The sequence below is a fragment of the Eutrigla gurnardus genome (assembly GCF_963514095.1).
Source record: "Eutrigla gurnardus genome assembly, chromosome: 10".
Taxonomy (NCBI): Eukaryota; Metazoa; Chordata; class Actinopteri; order Perciformes; family Triglidae; genus Eutrigla; species Eutrigla gurnardus.
This window is the reverse complement of record NC_139924.1, coordinates 25,377,658-25,397,837: the sequence shown is the minus strand read 5'-3', so window position 1 is coordinate 25,397,837 and position 20,180 is coordinate 25,377,658. Positions and strand designations below refer to the sequence as shown.

General features: G+C 43.4%; 2 protein-coding genes across 2 annotated transcripts in view; both read left to right on the top strand.

The window, feature by feature from the left end:
* The window catches only part of b3glcta (beta 3-glucosyltransferase a), a 99,497-nt gene that overhangs the window by 73,277 nt on the left and 6,040 nt on the right, over positions 1-20,180 (top strand). The window lies entirely within an intron of this gene.
* The window catches only part of frya (furry homolog a), a 37,005-nt gene continuing 19,574 nt past the window's right edge, over positions 2,750-20,180 (top strand). Inside the window, exons 1-22 of the mRNA XM_084019267.1 lie at positions 2,750-3,029; positions 7,811-8,010; positions 11,647-11,700; positions 12,490-12,629; positions 12,718-12,808; positions 12,895-12,974; positions 13,375-13,455; positions 14,394-14,562; positions 14,723-14,815; positions 14,921-15,019; positions 15,717-15,818; positions 16,124-16,227; positions 16,626-16,734; positions 16,907-16,993; positions 17,352-17,523; positions 17,657-17,789; positions 17,877-17,984; positions 18,171-18,426; positions 18,580-18,762; positions 18,856-18,942; positions 19,387-19,646; positions 19,759-19,948. Of these exons, the coding sequence (XP_083875393.1) occupies positions 2,960-3,029; positions 7,811-8,010; positions 11,647-11,700; positions 12,490-12,629; positions 12,718-12,808; positions 12,895-12,974; positions 13,375-13,455; positions 14,394-14,562; positions 14,723-14,815; positions 14,921-15,019; positions 15,717-15,818; positions 16,124-16,227; positions 16,626-16,734; positions 16,907-16,993; positions 17,352-17,523; positions 17,657-17,789; positions 17,877-17,984; positions 18,171-18,426; positions 18,580-18,762; positions 18,856-18,942; positions 19,387-19,646; positions 19,759-19,948 (2,868 nt within the window). The 5' untranslated portion in view covers positions 2,750-2,959. The remainder of the gene's footprint in view (positions 3,030-7,810; positions 8,011-11,646; positions 11,701-12,489; positions 12,630-12,717; positions 12,809-12,894; positions 12,975-13,374; positions 13,456-14,393; positions 14,563-14,722; positions 14,816-14,920; positions 15,020-15,716; positions 15,819-16,123; positions 16,228-16,625; positions 16,735-16,906; positions 16,994-17,351; positions 17,524-17,656; positions 17,790-17,876; positions 17,985-18,170; positions 18,427-18,579; positions 18,763-18,855; positions 18,943-19,386; positions 19,647-19,758; positions 19,949-20,180) is intronic.

Below are 20,180 nucleotides of genomic sequence, written 5' to 3'. Positions count from 1 at the left end.
GTAATCGGTACATGATGTCTTTGTGAACATTTATTTTAGGCTAAAGGAGAAGAAGGCTATTACTTTTTTATTTTGTATATGAACCGAGCAGAAAGAGAAGGATTTATGTGAATATGAGTGTAAGTATAATCATCAAATTCATGTCTTTTGTTTTTGTGAGCCACTTTCCCTGAGATGTGAGAGCTGCTGTCGTCATAGTTACCGTATCAAACCTCACGTGGAGCTTTTTCACTGTCCACATACTGTCCCATTAACTTTAATTCATTATTCAAGTCATTATTCAACTTCTCATATTACAGACACGTCATGAAAACTTGTTTGCAGTGTTTTACCTTAAATGCAGATTTCTTTATTAGCATAACCAGCAGAACTGCTCTGCAAAGTGTACACAGTCTTGTTTTTCGCATATTTAAAAAAAAAATGACTCAATTCCCTGGAGTGTGGATCAGCTATCGCATGACAAAATGAATGAGTAATACATAAATGATGGCACAAGGGCACTTTTGTATAAGGTGGTTTATTTAGTGGTGCCCAAATAAAGTGTGTTCTGTGGGAAGGAGCGACGCTGTGAGGAGCAGCCAGGGAGCACAGTGTCGGTTGTAGTCGGGACGCCGGGGGCCCTGAAATATGTGTTTACCAAACAGCGCTGAACCAGGGATGGCTCCTGCATAGCAAAGTGTGTTATGTAATGTGTTATGAAGGTCAAGTGGCTGTCGCTTGATGGACGCACAGAGTTCTGATGGGATTATGCTAAGAGCAGTGAGGAGCAGTCGAGGAAGGGGGATTGGAGACCGTTTGGTCCATATGGTTGATGACATGCGTCTGCTTTTTACACATCAGATCATCGCGATGGTTGGATTTAATTGTAATTACACGCAAAAGCCATTATGTAAATATTATTATTATAGTATTTGAGGCCCAAACGCTGAAATATACGAGTATTAGGGCCAGACTAAGAGAAAAAAATATATATTTTTTTTTAAATTACGAGAATAAAGTCATAATATTACGAGAATAAAGTCATAATATTAGGTCTACGAGAATAAAGTCGTAACATTACGAGAAAAAAGTAATAATATTACGAGAAAATAGTCATATTAGGTCTACAAGAATAAAGTCGTAACATTATGAGAATAAAGTCGTAACATTACGAGAAAAAAGTCATAATATTACGAGGATAAAGTCGTAATATTACGAGAATAAAAGTCATAATATTACAAGAATAAAGTCGTAATATTACGAGAAAAAAGTCATAATATTACGAGAAAAAAGTCATAATATTACCAAAATAAAGTCGAAGTCGTTATCAAGATCTGATGTGACCAGCTCAACCAAACAGCAGCCTCAGTTGCAGTTGACCACTACCAGACAGCTCCTCTTCCACAAAAGAAGCAATTTCTTCCAAGTCCGTGTGGTTCTTTCTTCGAAACAGACACAGTCGTTTGCACAATCGCTTCAAAGGCCTGATACTGATAATAATTTGATGCTGGGGGCCAGAAGACTAAGTATTTCCTTATTACTACTTTATTCTCGTAATATTATGACTTTTATTCTCGTAATGTTCCGACTTTATTCTTGTAATATTACGTCTTTATTCTCGTAATATTACGACTTTATTCTCGTAATATTACGACTTTATTCTCGTAATATTACGACTTTATTCTCGTAGGTCTAATATTATGACTTTTTTCTCGTAATATTATGACTTTTATTCTCGTAATATTCCGACTTTATTCTTGTAATATTACGACTTTATTCTCGTAATATTATTACTTTTTTCTCATAATGTTACGACTTTATTCTCGTAGATCTGATATTATGACTTTTTTCTTGTAATATTATGACTTTTTTCTCGTAATGTTACGACTTTATTCTCGTAATTTAGAAAAAAAAAATGTCTCTTAGTCTGGCCCTAATACTCCAAAAAAAAAAACAGTTGTAGAAGTGTTTAAATGCAAATGTAAAAGTGTGTGTGATGGCAAAGCTTCCACATGAGTAAAGAGATAATACATGATAATGATGATAACACAAGTTATAAATTAATCATAGTTACAGGTTAAAACAGTCTAACAGCGATTTTCTTTTTCTATTGTTCAATTGTTGAGTTTTTGTTTGTGTTATTTACTTTTATTTTGTTCATTTTTAAAAGATAATGCTTTTGGACTGTAAACATGTTGAATATGTCACCTTGACCATTATTTATTTCTCTTTAAAAAAAATGTATATTTTAACCGAGTAACTGATATGATAAAATAATGGCTAGATGATTGTGAAATAAAAATAATAACCCCCCCCTAATGAGTATAATAATGAAAGTGTGAAAACCAGTCGGTGCATTTAAGACATAAAAGGGTTAAAAGCCAACAGTCAGCCGCTGCTCCCATGCAGATCCCTTCATGTGCAGTTAATCCCGTCTGCTCGCTGATCACTTTAGTGTCTTCTTCTTTCTCACAGATGTTGCCTGTTGTGTCATACTTTCCCGCGTCTCCTCCCTCTGTGGTGGCGGCCCGTCCGATGCTCGCAGTCACGCTGACAGCCCGGCGCTGTCATCGTTATCAGGCCCTGCATGCAGACAAACAGTGGTTATTATTAACTGCACTCCGCTAAGAGGATTGCTTCCTGCACTCTCAGCCTCCGCGCAGTTATTTAAAGGGAGCTTGCATTGCCGCCCACTGCCTGCCACAGCTTTAGAGAGAGAGGGAGGGAGAGAGATGTTGAGAGAAAGTGAAAGGAAGGAGAGAGAGAGAGCCAAGGACAAGACACAAGAGGAGGGCTAAAGCAGCGCTAGTGTGTTTTCTCAGGGTCTCGTCAGCAGCGCAGCATTGTGTGCGTCACGGAGAGGTGACAGCAGGCGCTACCTGCTGGTCCCAGCTCAGCTGCTGCTGCTGCTGCTGCTGGAGGGACACCACAAGTGGAAGGAGGGGGTGGGGGGGGACACTCAACGGCTAAAGCTGCAGCCATGGCCAGCCAGCAGGACTCGGGCTTCTTTGAAATCAGCATCAAATCCTTGCTGAAATCGTGGAGCGGCAGTGAGTAGTCTCTTCTTGTTGTGGTTTTTGTGCTCCGCTGAGTGACGGGCTGAGGCTGCAGCTCCACTGTTGTGGTCCGACACGGATACGCTGTTGCAGATCGAGCCGAGTGTGAAATGTATTGGTCAGCACGCCAGCTGCTGCGAAACTTGGAAGCATCATGCTTTTTCAGCACCACACTCCAGAAGGTTTATGGTCTCATAGCAACAGCCGGGCACACGACTCCAAGTATCTATAGCAGAGAGTTACTGTTGCTGTTATTATACACAGGCACACAGTGGCCATCTCTCACATTATCTTGTGTTCTATGCAGTAAGTTGTGCTGATGGTGATTCAGCATCTCATTTCTGCAGCTTTTCTTAAGCGTGTAGCTTTGTTTCACGTTCGTCTGTGAGTCTCTGACAGAGTCTAAATAGCTCTTATGAAGTGCGAGGGCACGGTAATAGGATTAGTGGAGGTTCAGCTTGGTTGCATATTCTGTCCACTCCGCTGCCTCCCGTCGTGGCCCGTGAAGACGGGAGAGGATGAGTGGCATCATTCTGTTTTATGTCAGGTATGAGAGGTGGACTCACTTTGGAAGAAAAACAAACAGAAAAGTGACAAAACAAGCAGCAGCCAAACCAGGAAATGACAAACTTCTAGACTTCTAGATTCCCAATAACTCTCCAGTAACCATGTCTGATATAATGAAGTGCAAAGTTTAACGTATGAATCTGCTCACAACAAGATCTGATTATCTTGAGTTTTTTTTGTTTGTTTGTTCAGATTGATAAGTATTTGTAGTTTTTGGGGTGAACTGTCCCTTTAAGATCTAAAGTGAGTAATGCTAGCAAGTGAGCTGCACCTCCCAGGCAGCTTGTGCATAACTATTGAATGTGAATGAAAAGAGATACCATAGAACATGCTGTCCTTGTCTACACACTCCACATTGAACCATCTCCTGATGATGTTGCATAATCCTCAGAGTGGGTCACTTTGCTGATAAAGGCACAGGCCCTCATTGTACTGGATCGGCATCAACTCACAGCTATGCATTTAGCCTTTTTCATTCGATATGTCGTCTCCTAATCTCATCTCTCGGCTCCCGTTTGCACGTGCTGTTACATAATCTATCACAAGATGGCACGAGATGCAGTGCAGTAAATACATAATACATACATAAGTCATCTAAAATCACTAGGATTCCAGACAGGCTGCTGACGTGGACATTGAGGAAAATATATACACGTATCTCTTAATTGTTGAATATAAATAATTGATCAGGTTGTAAACAAGTGCCTGGAGCCGATGTGAGTGGTTCCCTGCTGTCTGTCAGATACTGTTTGCACTGTGACCACAAGGTAAACACAGTCGAGGTTCTTTAGACAGTGGCCCCTCGTAAGTCAGTGTGTCCAGCTCTAATAAAACAGTGACAAACAGCAGCACAGAGCTGGCATTGTGCAGCAGCAGCGGCGTCAGGTCTGCTGTTCAAATGGCCTGAAGGCCGGTCCGACGTCAGCCAATCAGAGCAGGAGATGAGCCGCAGCAGCGAGCGGAGCACAGCGGTGCTCCTCTGATGAGTCGTCTAATGTTTTGTTGTCCGAGTTCTGGTATGAAACACGTTTTTAAATCAGGGAGCTTCTTGAGGAGCTAAAAATAGAGTTCCAACAGTGAATGATATTGCAGAAGTTCCAGATGGACGACTCCCTTCCGTTCAGAGACGGACGTTTTTACGGTCAGAGAGAAATGAAACGCCCTCTCACAGCATGATGTCAGCGTGCTAGAGCGGGGCTGACGGTCAATAGTTGGGGCTGACATTTTAATCTGCTTTTCACAGAGCTCTGTAATCACTCTCTCACTCTCTTTTTGGGACACTCAAACTGTGAACTTGTGATAATGTATTAGTATTATAGGATGTTGTTGCTCCGTTTGGCTCCAGCTGTTGTCTGCTTCCTCTTTGATAAATATTTCAGTGAAAATGAGTTCAGCTTCAACTCCAGGATCCAAATTAAGTCATAGATGAAATGTAAGCCTGTGATTTATTCTGTGTTATTTTGGTTTGGAAATATAGTCGTTGCAAACAGGGACTCCGGTTGTTTACTTTGACCTGAAACTTTACGATCAAATCCGGGCGACAACATTTTCCCGCTCATTACGTGACATGACGCTAACTTTTTTATCAACACCCGCCTTTGGTGGAGCGCCTAAGAACGGTGTCACTTTATTTCCAACCTGTACAGAGGTAGAAGAAGGGGTTAAGTATTAATGTTTTTACATTTTCAAAGTTGCCCACGACTCTCTCACAGAAATGCAGAGTCAATGTTTCTCACAGCAGCTGGACACGTCGCTCCCAAAGCTCTGTGTTGACATTGGAATTTCTGGTCCAGCTAAGGAGGTCAGTGGTGTCTAAATATCCTCCCACTGTGTTCACAAACGGCTGCTAACGCGGTTGTTTACCCAGTAGGACAGTCTCCGTGGATGCATACAGTGAGCTGCATTCTTTGTACGTTAGTGTGTGTGTGTGTGTGTGTGTGCGACAGAGACACTTGTTAGCCTGTTTGCATTGTCCTCTAGGGAGCAGCACCATGCTCAGAGTGTTTCCAGCATGGCGATGATGTAATGCACGCTGTGTCTGAGCTCCTTGTTTGCAGAGTCACATGTCGCGTCTGAGTCTTCGCGCGGCGTCCGCAGTCACAGAAAGGCCCTGATATGGACACTGGTTGCTTTCTTCACCTCCCGTTTCCAGTTTAAGTCATCCTGGAAGAATTTAGATATGGCGATTTCATTCGTTTATTACACTGTTGCTGGGAATTTACCTAAAAGTTTGACGTTGATCTGAGAAATGTTTTAATTCTTAAAGAACTTGCGTAAAGTGGAGCAGCGCCTTGTCAACAATGGTGTTTACACTCTGGTGGTCCGCCCTCGTGCTTTAGGATGGTGGCGGGAAGGGGAGGGTTGCTCTGTCAGTATAGTGTGTACCGCAGGATAAATATAGTCTCACGAGTATGCCACCATAGCATGTTGGACCTCATCACTATGCCGTGCCTCAGCTAAAAATTCCTGCCTGACCTTCACTCTTGGAAGCCACCGGTTGGTCACAAGGCTACAGGAAGCCATTGCAGAACCAGCTCAGAGAGAGAGAGAGAGTGGCTGAGCTGGAGGCTGCGTGGTCTCCCGTACCAAACACTACTCCCACTTTTTAAAACACACCCGCCGTTTTGGCTCTGCGCGCCATGGAAACTATGCCCAGCAGGACAGTGCTATCTGACGCACAAGCCATGGACATTGGTGGACTTTACTAGCGAGTCATTTTGCCTTCGATTTCCGGACGAACCCTGGATACCGCATCCTCCTTCCCCACGATGGACGGCACGGCCGTGTGCTGGAGCAAGGCCAGCGTCATCAGCTTCATCAAGGGCCTGGGTAGGTGCCGCGTTGCCAGAAGTGAGGGGAGCATGTTCTCAAAGTCCATACGAGGTCGTCACACATGCTGGGCATTCCTTGAAAGGTATCCAAAGGCTTCGCGCCCTGAGAAGACCCTGACAAGACCCGGAGAAGACGACTTGTTTACTTGCATACTGTCCAGCCTCGTAAAACATGCTGATCGGAACTTCACTCACTCTCCCGGCTGGTTTGTGCCGATGTGTATCTCCCCTGTTCTTTTGTGTTTCCTTCAACTACTTGTTAAAATAGTTTTGAGTGAAGCCGTTAAGGTATTTCATTAGAGCTCTCAACACTTGATCTGCAGGATAATTGATGTTCCTGCCTTTTATTCCTCTTTTGGCAGACAGCAGAAGTCATTAAATTAAATTACCACTTATCCGATCCCTTTGTTTAAAACACGCTGTAGGCCTTTTGACTTGTCACAACACGACTATGTGAACATAAATTACTTCAATTTCAAGGTTTATCAGGATCACGTGTCGTGTTTAAACGTGTTGAACTGGCTTAGATAAACTACACGACTGGTTGTACATTAATTTTGATAATTTAACAAGCAAAGAAAACAGAACTCATGCCGTCCATAAAGTCTGGTGTTTGATTTGTGACTTTGACGGATGATACGTGCTCCTGGCACGGCGCAGGCTGTATTTTGCCGCTGCTTATGCGATTTCTGTCCAGTCACATTTATTTATTACACACTGGAATTGCAGCAGCTGAAGGAAATGTGGTTCTCATTGTGAGTCAGTAGGACTCTTCTGTCCTCTGAATATTTTACACATCACATTTATGGCAGTTTGTTAGCCGGACGTGCAGTTGGACCTCGTAGACTTTCAGGATAAATGAAAATCTCAGTTCTAATGGGATGCTTGAATGCGGTTCTTTACTATATTTAGCACCTTTTGTTTCTGGGAGCAGCAGAGTGTAACACTGAGGTGGATTTTAACTCGTGTGTTAGTTTGTGGAGTTCATGGCCTAAGCTGGGCCGTCCCTAATAAAACGCGGCCCACATCATAACACTGGCCGAAGGATGGACACAAGCACAAGATTTTTACTTCCCTCAAAGGGCAATGATGAATGAAAACACCAGCTGCAGGTCCACAGTGTTTTCATTTCCATATGCACTCTGCTCACTGTAGCAGGAGGAAGGAGTCGGGGCAAGACGGTGCCCTTTGAACAGTCTCCCTCAGGAATGTCCAACATGTTGGGAACTTTATGTCCATGTTTGGAAGCTTCTCACTAACACTGTATTCGGGGATTTCTCTTTATAAACAGATTTCAGTCATTTGTGCTTGAATTGGCAACGTTTGACTTGATGAAATTGTTTCCCATCTCATGCTTTGTGGGTGTTGTTTCCGCAGCCTCGCCCGTGGGGAACGGATACAGTAAACCCCCCATCCCTCCAGTGTGCTGTCCTCAGGGAGAGAAGGGCCCGCCGGCCATGATGCCCATCAGCATTGACCCGGAGAGCAAGCCGGGCGAGTACGTCCTCAAGAGCCTGTTCGCCAACTTCACCACCATGTCGGAGCGCAAGATCCGCATCATCATGGCCGAGCCGCTGGTGAGTGTCCTGCTGTGAATAGCTGTTTCTTAAAATGTGTGGAGATTTTCACATGTTTTGCTAAAATATTCCCCAAAAAATAGGCTGTTGGTATCCAGATGGAAGTGAGGTCATCACATTGGAGCTTGCAACTGCTCATCAAAGGCTGCATGACTATGAGTTGTGTGCAGTTTAATCAATATGCATTTACACAGTAAAAAGCAAAGATTAGACAAAAGCATGTTTCTCTGTGTAGGAGACTATATTTTTTCCTGTTTGCTGCCCTGTTAATCATCTCATGACCCCTGGTGGGTGTCCCGACCCCCAGGTGGTGACCCTCGACAACGAGGGGGCGGCTGACAGACAGGCTGGTTGGACGGTCATGCTTAGTTACAGTCAGTGGTGAAAGAAGTTTAGTATTATTAGCAAACTGTAAAGTGAAGTTACCTTGCAGAAAATATGTCGCCTGTGACTGATATGTTGGTATACATTATAGTATATAGTATATATATAGTATTAATTCCTTAATGTACAGTTTGTTTAGTCCAGCTGTTCACAAAGATTCACAAGATAAATAATCTGAGGGGTTGTGAGAGAGAAAAGAAGAAAAAACTATGTTCTGCTACACAAATTTGTCTCCATATTGATTTATTTTATTTTATGTTTTACCTTTTTTGCCTCTAAAAATTATGCAAATGAAAGCATTCTAAGGGAAATCTATTTTTGGTGGAACTGCTAGCATCTGAAATCCAGAAACTTGCCTGCTTTATAATAAATGTATATTAATATAATGATATGTTTTTGGGACAAAAAGCAGCCTGACTGACTGCTAATGAAGCCCCAAACAGTTGAAACTACACTCTGATATATTACAGCCAAGGCCTTGGGCATGCCACCGAGACGCTCACACATAAAAGCAGCGATGTTTACTACTATGTCATGTTTAATTGCTTGTCAGCTGAAGGCCCGCTCGTTTTGTGTGAACCAGCGGCACAAAGAAGGAAGTAGCCTGAGGACAAAATGTGGAATTTTTAAGCCAGCGTCATGGTGCATGATTCAGTGTTACAAAGCAGTTCCAGGTTGCTTTGAGTGATCGTTCATAGTACATACTGTACATAGTTTCTACTGACTTGCTCGGGGATACAGAGATTATTCCGTCTTCATTTTTAATTAATATCAACCTCATTTCACTGTTGAGTTCAGTACAAACTTGTTACTTTGCAGTAGGTTATTTTCATTAGCAGTTACAATCATTGAGCTGTCCTCAGCCCCAAGATATTCAGTTTAAAATGATTTATACTGATACGAAGAAAAGCAGCAAATGTTCTCATGTAAGAGGGCAGAATCAGACACGGCTTGGCATCAAATCATAATTGAATAGACATTGCTCTGAGGCTTTCAGGTAACTGTCAATATAGGAGAGCGATTCAATAATAAATTCGTTTTTTTCCTTCTACTGTTTTCAGCCATTGTCTCAATATTATGACTACAAATACTGACCAGTGAACCTCTGTGGCAAATAAGATGGCGGTAAAAGCTGCTAATAAAAATCTTTGAGAGACTTTTAGTCCAGTGGAAGTACATCAGTGGGACCAACAGCAGCTGTCATAAATAATTCTGTTTACAGACAGGCAGGCAGACAGACAGCGAAGAGCCACCTCTCCCCACCTGCTCCCACAACCACATTAGTGCCTCATGAGTGCAGCTGAAAGTCAACGAGAAATGACCAACTCATCCATATTGATAAGAAATTCTTCAGAGAGCAGAACCTATAGTTTTATGCTCTAAGGTTATGGGACGGTATACGGTTTAATCATGGACCAGGGACTGGTCTCTTTACATGAGCTAATTGAAAATGCTGTCTAGCTCGCTTTTACAGTCGAGAAGTGAAAAATAGAGCCGAATTTAATTTTTTTTTAATAAAAAATAGGCATTTAGAAATGATTAGAAAGAACAGACTCACAATCATTCATATTATTTAGATTTTTTTTTATACATTATCTTTTATTTGTCCTTTACAATCCTCATTAAGATTTTTAATGTAAAGCGATTCCAGTATATCTAGGGTTTTTAGCAAATATTTTCATGATTATCGTGATTTTTTGTAGCCAATAAAAGCGTGACATTAAATTTTCATATCCTCCCATTCCCACCTTAGACACTGTAGCATTGTTTGCTATAAATAAATACCCTTTGTTACACCCCGGCGTAGGGGGCGCATGTAAACAAGAAGGTATAGATACTAATTTGCAATATTTTTAATGCAGGTTGGATTTATCCTCACTTTATCGCGTCCCCAGTTTTAGGGAGCGTGATTTATAGGAAGCTGTTAGTCACCGGGCCGGTCTGCAGGGAAGTGTTAATTAGCACGGGGGAAGTGTGCTGTTAAACTCCCTCCAGAGAGCTGCAGGGAGGCTGTGTCTCTTGTTGTTTCTCCTCTCGGTGGAGAATCGGCTGAGTAATCTGTTTCAGCCCTGCCTTGTAGTTATTGGCATTCCCTCCCTGCTCATCCTCATCATTCAGGGGGAATTTGTCATGTTCAACGATCTCTATTCAGTATAAATTAATCAAATACAGAATGCATTTCATTTGCAGTAAACAACAACAACAAAAAACAGCCAGTTAAGTCCTTTAAAGCCTGACAGTGCAAGAGGCATGGACTTTTGATTCATTCTAGCACAGATGGGCTCCTCGGATGCAAGCATTTGTCCAAAAACTAAAACCTTCATCAGAGGATGGAGCTTAGCGGGCGTTCCAGCTGCAATAGAGAGAGAGAGAGAGAGAGAGAGAGAGAGAGAGAGAGAGAGAGAGAGAGAGTGATAGAGAGAGGGTGACATTAACCATTAGCCCCCGCAATGTCAGTGTCTGACACATCAGACAGGTAGCTGTGTTGGATTAATCATCAAGTAATTGTTGAGATTTGTCGTCCGGCCAGCGAGACGGCAGAGAGACGGATCTGGCAGAAAGCAGATGCTGTGATTTGCTTCAGGAGAGACGAGCTGGAAACTGTGTGCCGAGTGTGGATTTAAACAGATTCCTTTTACTGCTGGGTGTTTTTAGATGGTGTCACCTGCTAAAGCAACATCACGTGTATTTAAAAAAAAAAAAAAATGAAATCTCACACATTCAAAATTATTATTATTCAGTGATTTTCTGTAAATATTGATTCATTTCAAGCACTTTTGTCTTTTAAATGGATGACAAGTTTATGTTGTTTTATTGTTATCATCCTGATTTCAAGGTCTTTTTAAGATGTTTTATTCGTACATGATTCTACTAAACGCAAACAACTCTTAATATCTAAACTCAGCCTCCATCCTAAAGAAGTAGGATGTGCTATTAATGACATACATACATCCTTACAGCAGGACGGGACCGTGTTCAACCCAAATCCCTCACGAAGGCCTTTATCTGGGATGATAGAAGACTGTAATAATAGGAGCTGTCATGCCTGTCCCATCTCTAATATCTGGCCCTGCCTGATCATGCCTGGCCTCAGACTGATTGATGGCTCTCTCATTAGCTGCACTGTAATGGGTCTCCTTTCAAAAAATACTCCTCACAGATAAAGTTACGAGCTTCACACCAAACTTCAGACAACATGTTTGAATCTGTACAAAATACGAAAATCTGCAATCTTTTTTCTACGTTTTTCAGGAAAAGCCGCTAACGAAGTCACTGCAGAGGGGAGAAGATCCTCAGTTTGACCAAGTAAGTGTATTCGTCTCACCATTAGTCAAAAGGATGAAAGGACATTTTGTGGCTGTATTTTTTATCTCCACGTGTTTACAGTAGAACCTGCCTGCGTTTATGTAAAAGACCAACATTGACCTGTTTTGCTTCTCGCAGCTCGCTGTTTAAATACCGCTCTAGTGCGATGCCCTGTAACATTAAAGAGCCGACGGGTGAAAGCTCTGCTCACATCCCCAAAAAGGTCTTTCAGACCCAGTCAAGGGCAGGAGTGTTTACCTTGAGCGCTGGCTCTGGATCTGCTAGGTGTGTCCAGCAGGTCTGTGGCTCTGCAGAGAAGGCCCTTTCACGGCCACAGAGGTGTGTTTGTGCTGCTGCTTGAGGCCATTCAGCAGCCACACAGAGCCGGGATTCTTCTCCGGCCTCGTGCTGAATGAAGGGCTCGCTGTGTTCCCAAGCCGAACCAGACTCTCCTCCCTTCCTGTGTGCCCAGCCCATCCCACCCGTTCCTTCCTTTCCCTCCCCCATGACTAAGGGAGGCTGCCCCTCGGGTACCTTGCCTCTCGGCAGAGCCCCAACGAAGGCCAGCTCACCCTTCAATCTCATCTCTGTCCCTTTACTCCCTCAAATCCCCACGATACCATTTACTGTAGGAAATATAATGAAAGGTAAATGTATTTGAATTTTTTTGTTTAGATTGCGGTACAAATAAACAAAGGAAACACCGATTCTATCTCTTACTTCGGTACGTTAACTGCCAAACACAAACATGCGTTTTGCGTGATGAACGTCTCCTTCTCCTTCTTCCAGCTGATAAGCACCATGAGCTCTCTGGCTGAGTACTGCCTCCCCTCCATCCTGCGTACGCTGTTCGACTGGTACAAAAGACAAAACGGACTAGAGGAGGAGCTGCACGAGTACCGGCCAAGAGCCAACACCAAGTCCAAAAAGTGAGAATTGTTTACTGCATTCAGCAATGTAGAAAATGTGAAAGAAGCAACGGTGACGCTGTGTTTTTTTTTTCTCTCCGTGGAGCAGCGATGAGCAGCAGAGAGATTATCTACTTGAAAGGAGGGATTTGGCCATCGACTTCATCTTCTCTCTTGTACTCATCGAAGTCTTGAAACAGGTGACTTGACTCACTTGAGGATAGCTGTTATGATTTATTGCTGTTGTTGGGAAATGAATTCATTCTGATGCCATTGTGTCTCCTAGATGCCGCTCCACCCGGTCCTTGACGGTTTGGTCAATGAGGTCATCAACTTGGCCTTTAAGCACTTTAGATACAAAGAGGGGTGAGCTCCTGCTCCTTTACTTTGAAGTTTCTAATAATGCAGCTTGGTCAGAATGATGTCCATTTTGTAAATGTACTCACCAATACCAGCATTTTCGGAAGTATCAGAGGCATTTCCGATACTGGTATCGTAATCGGAACAACTCTACTTTAGGTTGGGGCTACCTTGTGATTGAGATACCTCGATGCTACCAATGCTAATGCCCTACTGTTGCTAGCACACTACCAATGCAATTAGTAACTGAGATTACTTTGACACCTTGAATTATGAAAGCTAACTGTAACAGCCTCGCAACAAAATCCAGATGAAGCCAGATCCAGTAATGATGAAACCATAACTTCCTGTGAAGATGGTGGACGTGTATATTAACGAGCCATGATTGTGGTTGTGTTTCCCACAGGTATCACGGTCCTAACACTGGCAACATGCACACTGTAGCAGACCTCTATGCTGAAATCATAGGAGTACTCGCCCAGTCCAAGTAAGTAAGAGACAGAACTCTGATTCTATAAGTGAATATTACGTTCTATCCATCTTCATTGGTTTGTCATTCCTGTTAATCCTCTGCTCTGTTGGGCTCATAATGGCGTGTTGCCGTTCCTAATGCCTTTCTGCGAAACATCTCCCGGTCCAAGAGACTGGAACAGACTGTGGGGACGACACACTTTTGGACAGGTCCCCTTCACACCAAACTAGGACTGGAAATTGATGTCTGTTTATTTGAAGTTTTCAGATGATTGCAGCGAGGAACAAAACCCTTAAAATAAACCCTCTGCATACCTCCTTTCCGAAGTGTGCTCTGCTTCATTTCCTGCAGGAGATACTTCACTGAGAGGCTTTCATAGAGATCTTTGCTTTTCTCGGAGGTCAAGAAGGAAAAAAGGAGGTCAAGAAATTGACTATGAGCTGAATTTATTCAGCCATAACGCATTGTTGTATTTGGATCTGCAGAGAGATTGATGCCGTTTTCAAGACGATGAATTATAAATCAGCACTAAATAATGAACAGTGTCTCCTTGCATGATTAAGATGCAGAAACAGCTGTATTCAGTTCACCACTGGACTCTAAGGAAGAGGTTAAGAGATGCTTAGAGTGAGCTCCCATGATGAATTATCTTCTAAATTTAGAACAGCCGAAGAATCCCATCTCTGGTTCAATTTGGGGAAGGGATCAGGTGCTCGGGGAAAGGAGTTCATCTTGGGCCACAGACTGAGAGTCTGCTTACTGAGGGTAAGACGAGGGGCTGATATTTTTAGAAAGCGTGCTCCCTGAATATTGCCTATATTCTCTCGGCGTCACGACTCCGAAGTGGAGGAGCCTTTTTCGTGCAAGTGCTGATTTGGGATTCATCTGACTGAGCTAACCAGGCATGTCTTTATATAGAATCTCATTTCCTTTTTTTTTGTTCGCTCTCTCAGGTTTCCTGCTGTGAAGAAGAAGTTTATGACTGAGCTAAAGGAGCTGCGGCAGAAAGAGCAGAGTCCTTACGTAGTCCAGAGTACTATTAGCCTCATCATGGGGGTCAAGTTCTTCCGAATAAAGATGTATCCCGTCGAGGATTTTGAAGCCTCTTTTCAGTTCATGCAGGTGCAACAGACTTCTCTAACTGATGATTCCAAATAAACCTGCATTCACACATTATAAACAAATACAACCTCAATATAGGCATATATGTCCTTTTTGTTGAACTTATACAAACTCAGGGATTTCAGATCTTTGATTCTTTTTTCTTCTCCACTTTTTGCAGGAGTGTGCCCAGTATTTCCTGGAAGTTAAAGACAAAGACATAAAGCACGCCCTGGCTGGTCTCTTCGTTGAAATTTTGGTTCCTGTTGCAGCGGTTAGTTGTTGTTTTTTTGCATGCATTTCACAATATTTAATTTGGATTGGTCCTCTGGAGAGGACTGTGTCTTGTCACGTGACCATGTGTTCTGTTCTGTTCTAGGCCGTGAAGAACGAGGTGAACGTCCCCTGCCTGAGGAACTTTGTGGACAGCTTGTACGACACGACCCTGGACTTGTCCTCCAGAAAGAAGCACTCGCTGGTTAGTGAGTGGGCAGTAAACAAACCGACACTGATCGTTGACCCTCCTGGTTTTTTGGTGCACCTCCGTCTTCGCTCTGACGTCTGCTGCTTGCTTAGATTGCCGGGATGTCTGAGGTCTCTGTGAATCCTCAAGCAATCCAAGGTCACTCTTGTGTAACGTTCTCACAACGTCATTGTCTACACTAGAAATAATTCATGAAGGAAGACAGGCTGTCATTTCAAAGCATAACAACTAGCATGAAAGCAGTGGAGTAGATCAAGAGTTAAAGACGTAGAAGCAGATTCCATAAGATGTAAATGTTTTAACTGAAAAGGCTCCATCACAGAAAGTTTCTTTGCAGATTGTTCTTTTAATGTAACTCTTAGTGTTTTAAATGGTATTTGTTTTGTTGTATTTGCTGCTTACTGTTTTGGTCAGGTCTCCTTTGAAAAAAAGGTTTTTAATCTCAACGGGACAAACCTGGTTAAATAAAGGTTAAATAAAATAAATAAATATGCATGTTTCGAATAAGGGGGGAGCTAAGAGGAGCTCGGGACACAAGCTCCATTGAAATCATCCCATTTTGTAGAAATTATACATACAATTTTGGGTCAGTGGTGACCCAAAATGCATTAAGGTTCAATACTTCCTTTCCTATCTCCTTAAGGAAACACTGGAGCAGCTATTTTAACATGATAAACTGTTGTCTCCACAGGCGTTTTACCCGCTGGTGACGTGCCTGCTGTGTGTCAGCCAGAAGCAGTTCTTCCTCAACAGATGGCATGTCTTCCTTAACAACTGCCTCTCCAATCTGAAGGTAACCTGGAAACCAGCAGCCTTTCACTCCGACTACAACCATCTTTGTTTATCATAGAGGACTGTTCCGATACAGCAATCATACATCGTTCCTTGATCATTTATCTTATTCTTGGCATGATAATAGAGCACTGAGGGCTCCAGGCAGTTATTATTCTAGCTTTTCTCATCAGCGTTGAACATGCCATATACGCCTATTGTGATTGCAATAATGATCTGTGTAATTTTGTAATTATATCATAACCTACAATCAACGTTCAGGCTGCCAGTTCTTGACTTTCTTCCATAATTGTGATTTTATTACAGAGCAGAGACCCAAAAATGGCTCGTGTTGCTTTGGAGTCCCTGTATCGGCTGTTGTGGGTCTACATGATCCGGATCAAGTGTGAGAGCAACACTGCAACACAGGGGTGAATATCTTAGAAGTCCTCGACCTCAGACATAGAGGAAGATTTATGGATTGCTTTGACATTGTTTTTCCTCGGCTGTAAATGTAATAGTGAGCATGGATTGTGGATTTAAGGGAAGAACTAAATTCAAGTAGCAGTTTTACGGCAAACCCTCTGTCCTTGTTAGTGATTTTATTGGCGTTTGCAGAAAGAGCTCTGTTCTTTATGTACTGTGGTCAGGCCTGCACCAGATCATCAGTGCTGGTGGCCCACAGGTTTATCAGACCGGAGGAATCCCAAACCTTTTAAACATGATAATTAGGCCCCAAATAAACCTCCTCTCAAACAATGGAGTGAACCAATTTATGACAGCTTGTACATTCATTTTTAAAAATGCTTGTTCTTTTCTCTGTCCACAGTCGCCTCAACAGCATCATAACGACACTGTTCCCCAAAGGATCCCGCAGCGTGGTTCCAAGAGACATGCCGCTCAATATCTTTGTCAAGATCATCCAGTTTATTGCACAGGTAAACACAATAATGTGCTAAACTGCACTATAGAGAAGCCACACTGTCATACAAATGCTGTTTCATCCATTGAGCAGTTAAATAAACCAATATTTGGTATCTGACACGTGTAAGAATGCATCTGTTGACATGCATGACATCATATTAAACACATTTTCTCTTCTCGTTACAGGAAAGGCTTGATTTTGCCATGAAAGAGATTATCTTTGACCTTCTTTGTGTTGGGAAACCTGCAAAAGCCTTTAGTCTTAATCCAGAGGTACACATTTAACACTTCAAATATGATGTTTATTTGTATTTTTTTTTAATGGAAAGAAGAAGGAAATACTGTTCTTCCTTTGTTATTTTAAGTGCTGCAAAACAACTATAAATATCCCTAAGATAATTGCCTGTTTGCTAGTTTTCTTCCTGTAAGCACATTCCTGGGGGCTTTAAGGAGAACTGCTCTTAAAATAATGCTTAGGATGGGTAAAATGCAGAGTCATATTTCATTTATATACCTGCATTTAAACGATCATTGCTTTAAAGTAAAACAGTTTATGGCATAATTGATTCATGTCTGCCGAAGCCAGTTTTCCCACAGGACCATCCAAACTTTAAACTCCTTTTCTGTGCAGAGGATGAATATTGGTCTGAGAGCATTCCTGGTCATAGCCGATAAACTGCAGCAGAAAGACGGCGAGCCTCCCATGCCCAACACTGGTTGCACTTTACCCTCTGGGAATACACTCCGAGTCAAGAAGACATACCTGAGCAAAACGCTGACAGACGAAGACGCCAAAGTCATCGGTGAGCGAGACGGACCGCGGTCAGGAATGCTGAAAATGCCGAGACTCAAATAGCAGCATATAGACGGCTTTAGCATCAAATGTGGCATTTAAACGGACGCTTGCAGATGAGTAACGGCGATATCCTTCTCCAGGCATGTCACAGTATTATTTTCACGTGAGGAAGGCGGTTGACAGCATCCTCAGACACCTGGACAAGGAGGTGGGACGCTGCATGATGATGACTAATGCTCAGATGTTGAACAAGGAGCCTGAGGACATGATCACGTAAGTCATCCTGTCTGCCAAAACCATGTGCTTCCATCATGAACTCAACCTTGCAGTTAAACTTACTGTCAAATCGGACCTTTCCAGAGGTGAAAGGAAGCCCAAGATCGACCTGTTCAGGACGTGTGTCGCTGCCATTCCTCGCATCCTGCCTGACGGGATGTCCAAGCCGGAGCTCATAGACCTGCTGTCCCGGTGAGGAAAGCCCTTTATATGGCGGACTCACTCTCTGAACCAATAACCTCTTATTTACTTTGCTATATTTAAAAAATACATCAATAAAGTGAAAACTGAACTGTGATCTACCCATTGGTATTAGATAAGGGACTTGAATTGAATTCCTATACAACAACCTGTTTAATTTTTGTTTTTCTTTCTCAGATTGACAATCCACATGGATGACGAGCTGCGTCTCATCGCCCAGAACTCCTTACAGAGTCTGCTGGTGGATTTCTCTGACTGGCGCGACGACGTTCTGTTTGGATTCACTAACTTCCTGTTACGTGAGGTCCAAGACACTCACCAGGGACTGTTGGACACATCCCTCAAATTACTGCTGCAACTGCTCACACAGTGGAAACTGACCCTGGCCGCCCCGGGAAAGAGCTGCGACGCCGCTAAAGTACACACAGCGGAGGTAAAACACACACGGTTGTGTTTATCACGACATATTTTCATCTGCTGCTGTAAGACTTGCACTGATGAATGCAGGTTGTGGGGAAAATCAAATCTGCTAAGGTGTTCAAGCGTGAAATCAGCTTTTTGTTTTATTTCCGTGTTTGTGTCGCAGCTGCTGCAGTCCAGCTCCAGTCTGAAGCTGCCTGCAGAGCGAGGCCCCCACTCCACCGTGCTGCATGCTGTGGAGGGCCTGGCCCTCGTGCTGCTCTGCTCCTGTCAGCTGAGCACCCGCAGAGTCGCCATCGCCATCCTGAAAGAGATACGAAGCCTCTTTGTGACCATCGGACAGTCGGAGGTAGTAATGAGGAAATGTTAAACTGCTCAGAATACAGGACAGTTTTACTGCCTCGGCTTACAGACAGTCATTTTACTCTCCTATCAACTGCAGGATGATGATAAACCAATGATAGAGATCATGGACCAGCTCTGCCCCGCCATCCTGGAGAGTTTTGTCAACGTTGCCGTCTCTGACACGGTGAGTTGTTGGAACTAAACCTGGATTCATTTCAGGTGACTTCCAAACAGAAATAGTGAGATCCTCATCTCTAGTGTGATCAGGTGTCATTTAAGCCTCGTGTGGAATCCGGCTCACGGACGAGCAAATGCGTGTTACGTCGTCTATAAGGACAGAAGCTTAGTAATCTAGCGTGTGAATGAACAGCTGGAACTGAACAGCTGTTGACCTTTTGACTCCCTACTTATGTAATCAGCACACTGTCAACACGACACGAAGAATCCAGATTTATTAAGGAATGGATGATACAGGAAATGTCCTTATATGCATTTCTAAATATATGATTATCTGATTGATGCCTTCCTTATTTGCATCAAAGTCATTCTTTTGAATCATATGGATGAATAAAGAGATGGAATACATTTGGATGACTGGTTCGTGACCTTTGACCCCGCTGTGCCACAGGCCCCCCTGCCAGCCGGCCACCACGTGGACCTCCAGTGGCTCGTGGAGTGGAACGCGCTGCTCGTAAACAGTCATTATGACATTCGGAGCCCGTCGCATGTGTGGATCTTTGCCCAGTCCGTGAAGGACCCTTGGGTGCTGTGTGTTTACAGCCTCCTCCGCCAGGACAACCTCCCCAAGCACTGCTCCACAGCCCTCGGCTACGCCTGGCCCTACGCCTTCACTCGGATGCAGATGCTCATGCCCTTGGTTGACCCAAAGTAAGTGTTCCTCAAAATATGTTCTGCTCCACATCCCGTCATTGCATACAATCAACCTCTCCTCAAGATCACAAACAGATAAAAGTAATTCTCCCCTCCTATGTTTCACCAGTAACCCAGTGTATGCCAAGAAGACCAACACGTCGAGCAGCGGTGACAGTTACGTCACCCTGTGGAGGAACTACCTGATCCTGTGCTTCGGGGTGGCCAAGCCCAGTATCATGAGCCCCGGCCATCTGAGAGCATCGACACCCGAGATCGCGGCCGCCACGCCCGACAGCGGTGTCGGCTACGATAACAAGGTCGCTGCCTCCCTGTCCTCCGGCCTTATTAATTCCCCCCCAGTGCTTTGTCTCTCCAGGATCAGGTGTTCATACGGAGCGTGTTGACATTCAAACTCCAAGCATCGGATTACACAGCAGCTACCTTGCATGAATGGAACAGGACGCTGCTATATTCTCAACTGCACACTTTACCTCAATGCAGCGCCGTGTAATTAGTGGTGTTCAGGCAGCGTGAGACTCTTTTTTTTTT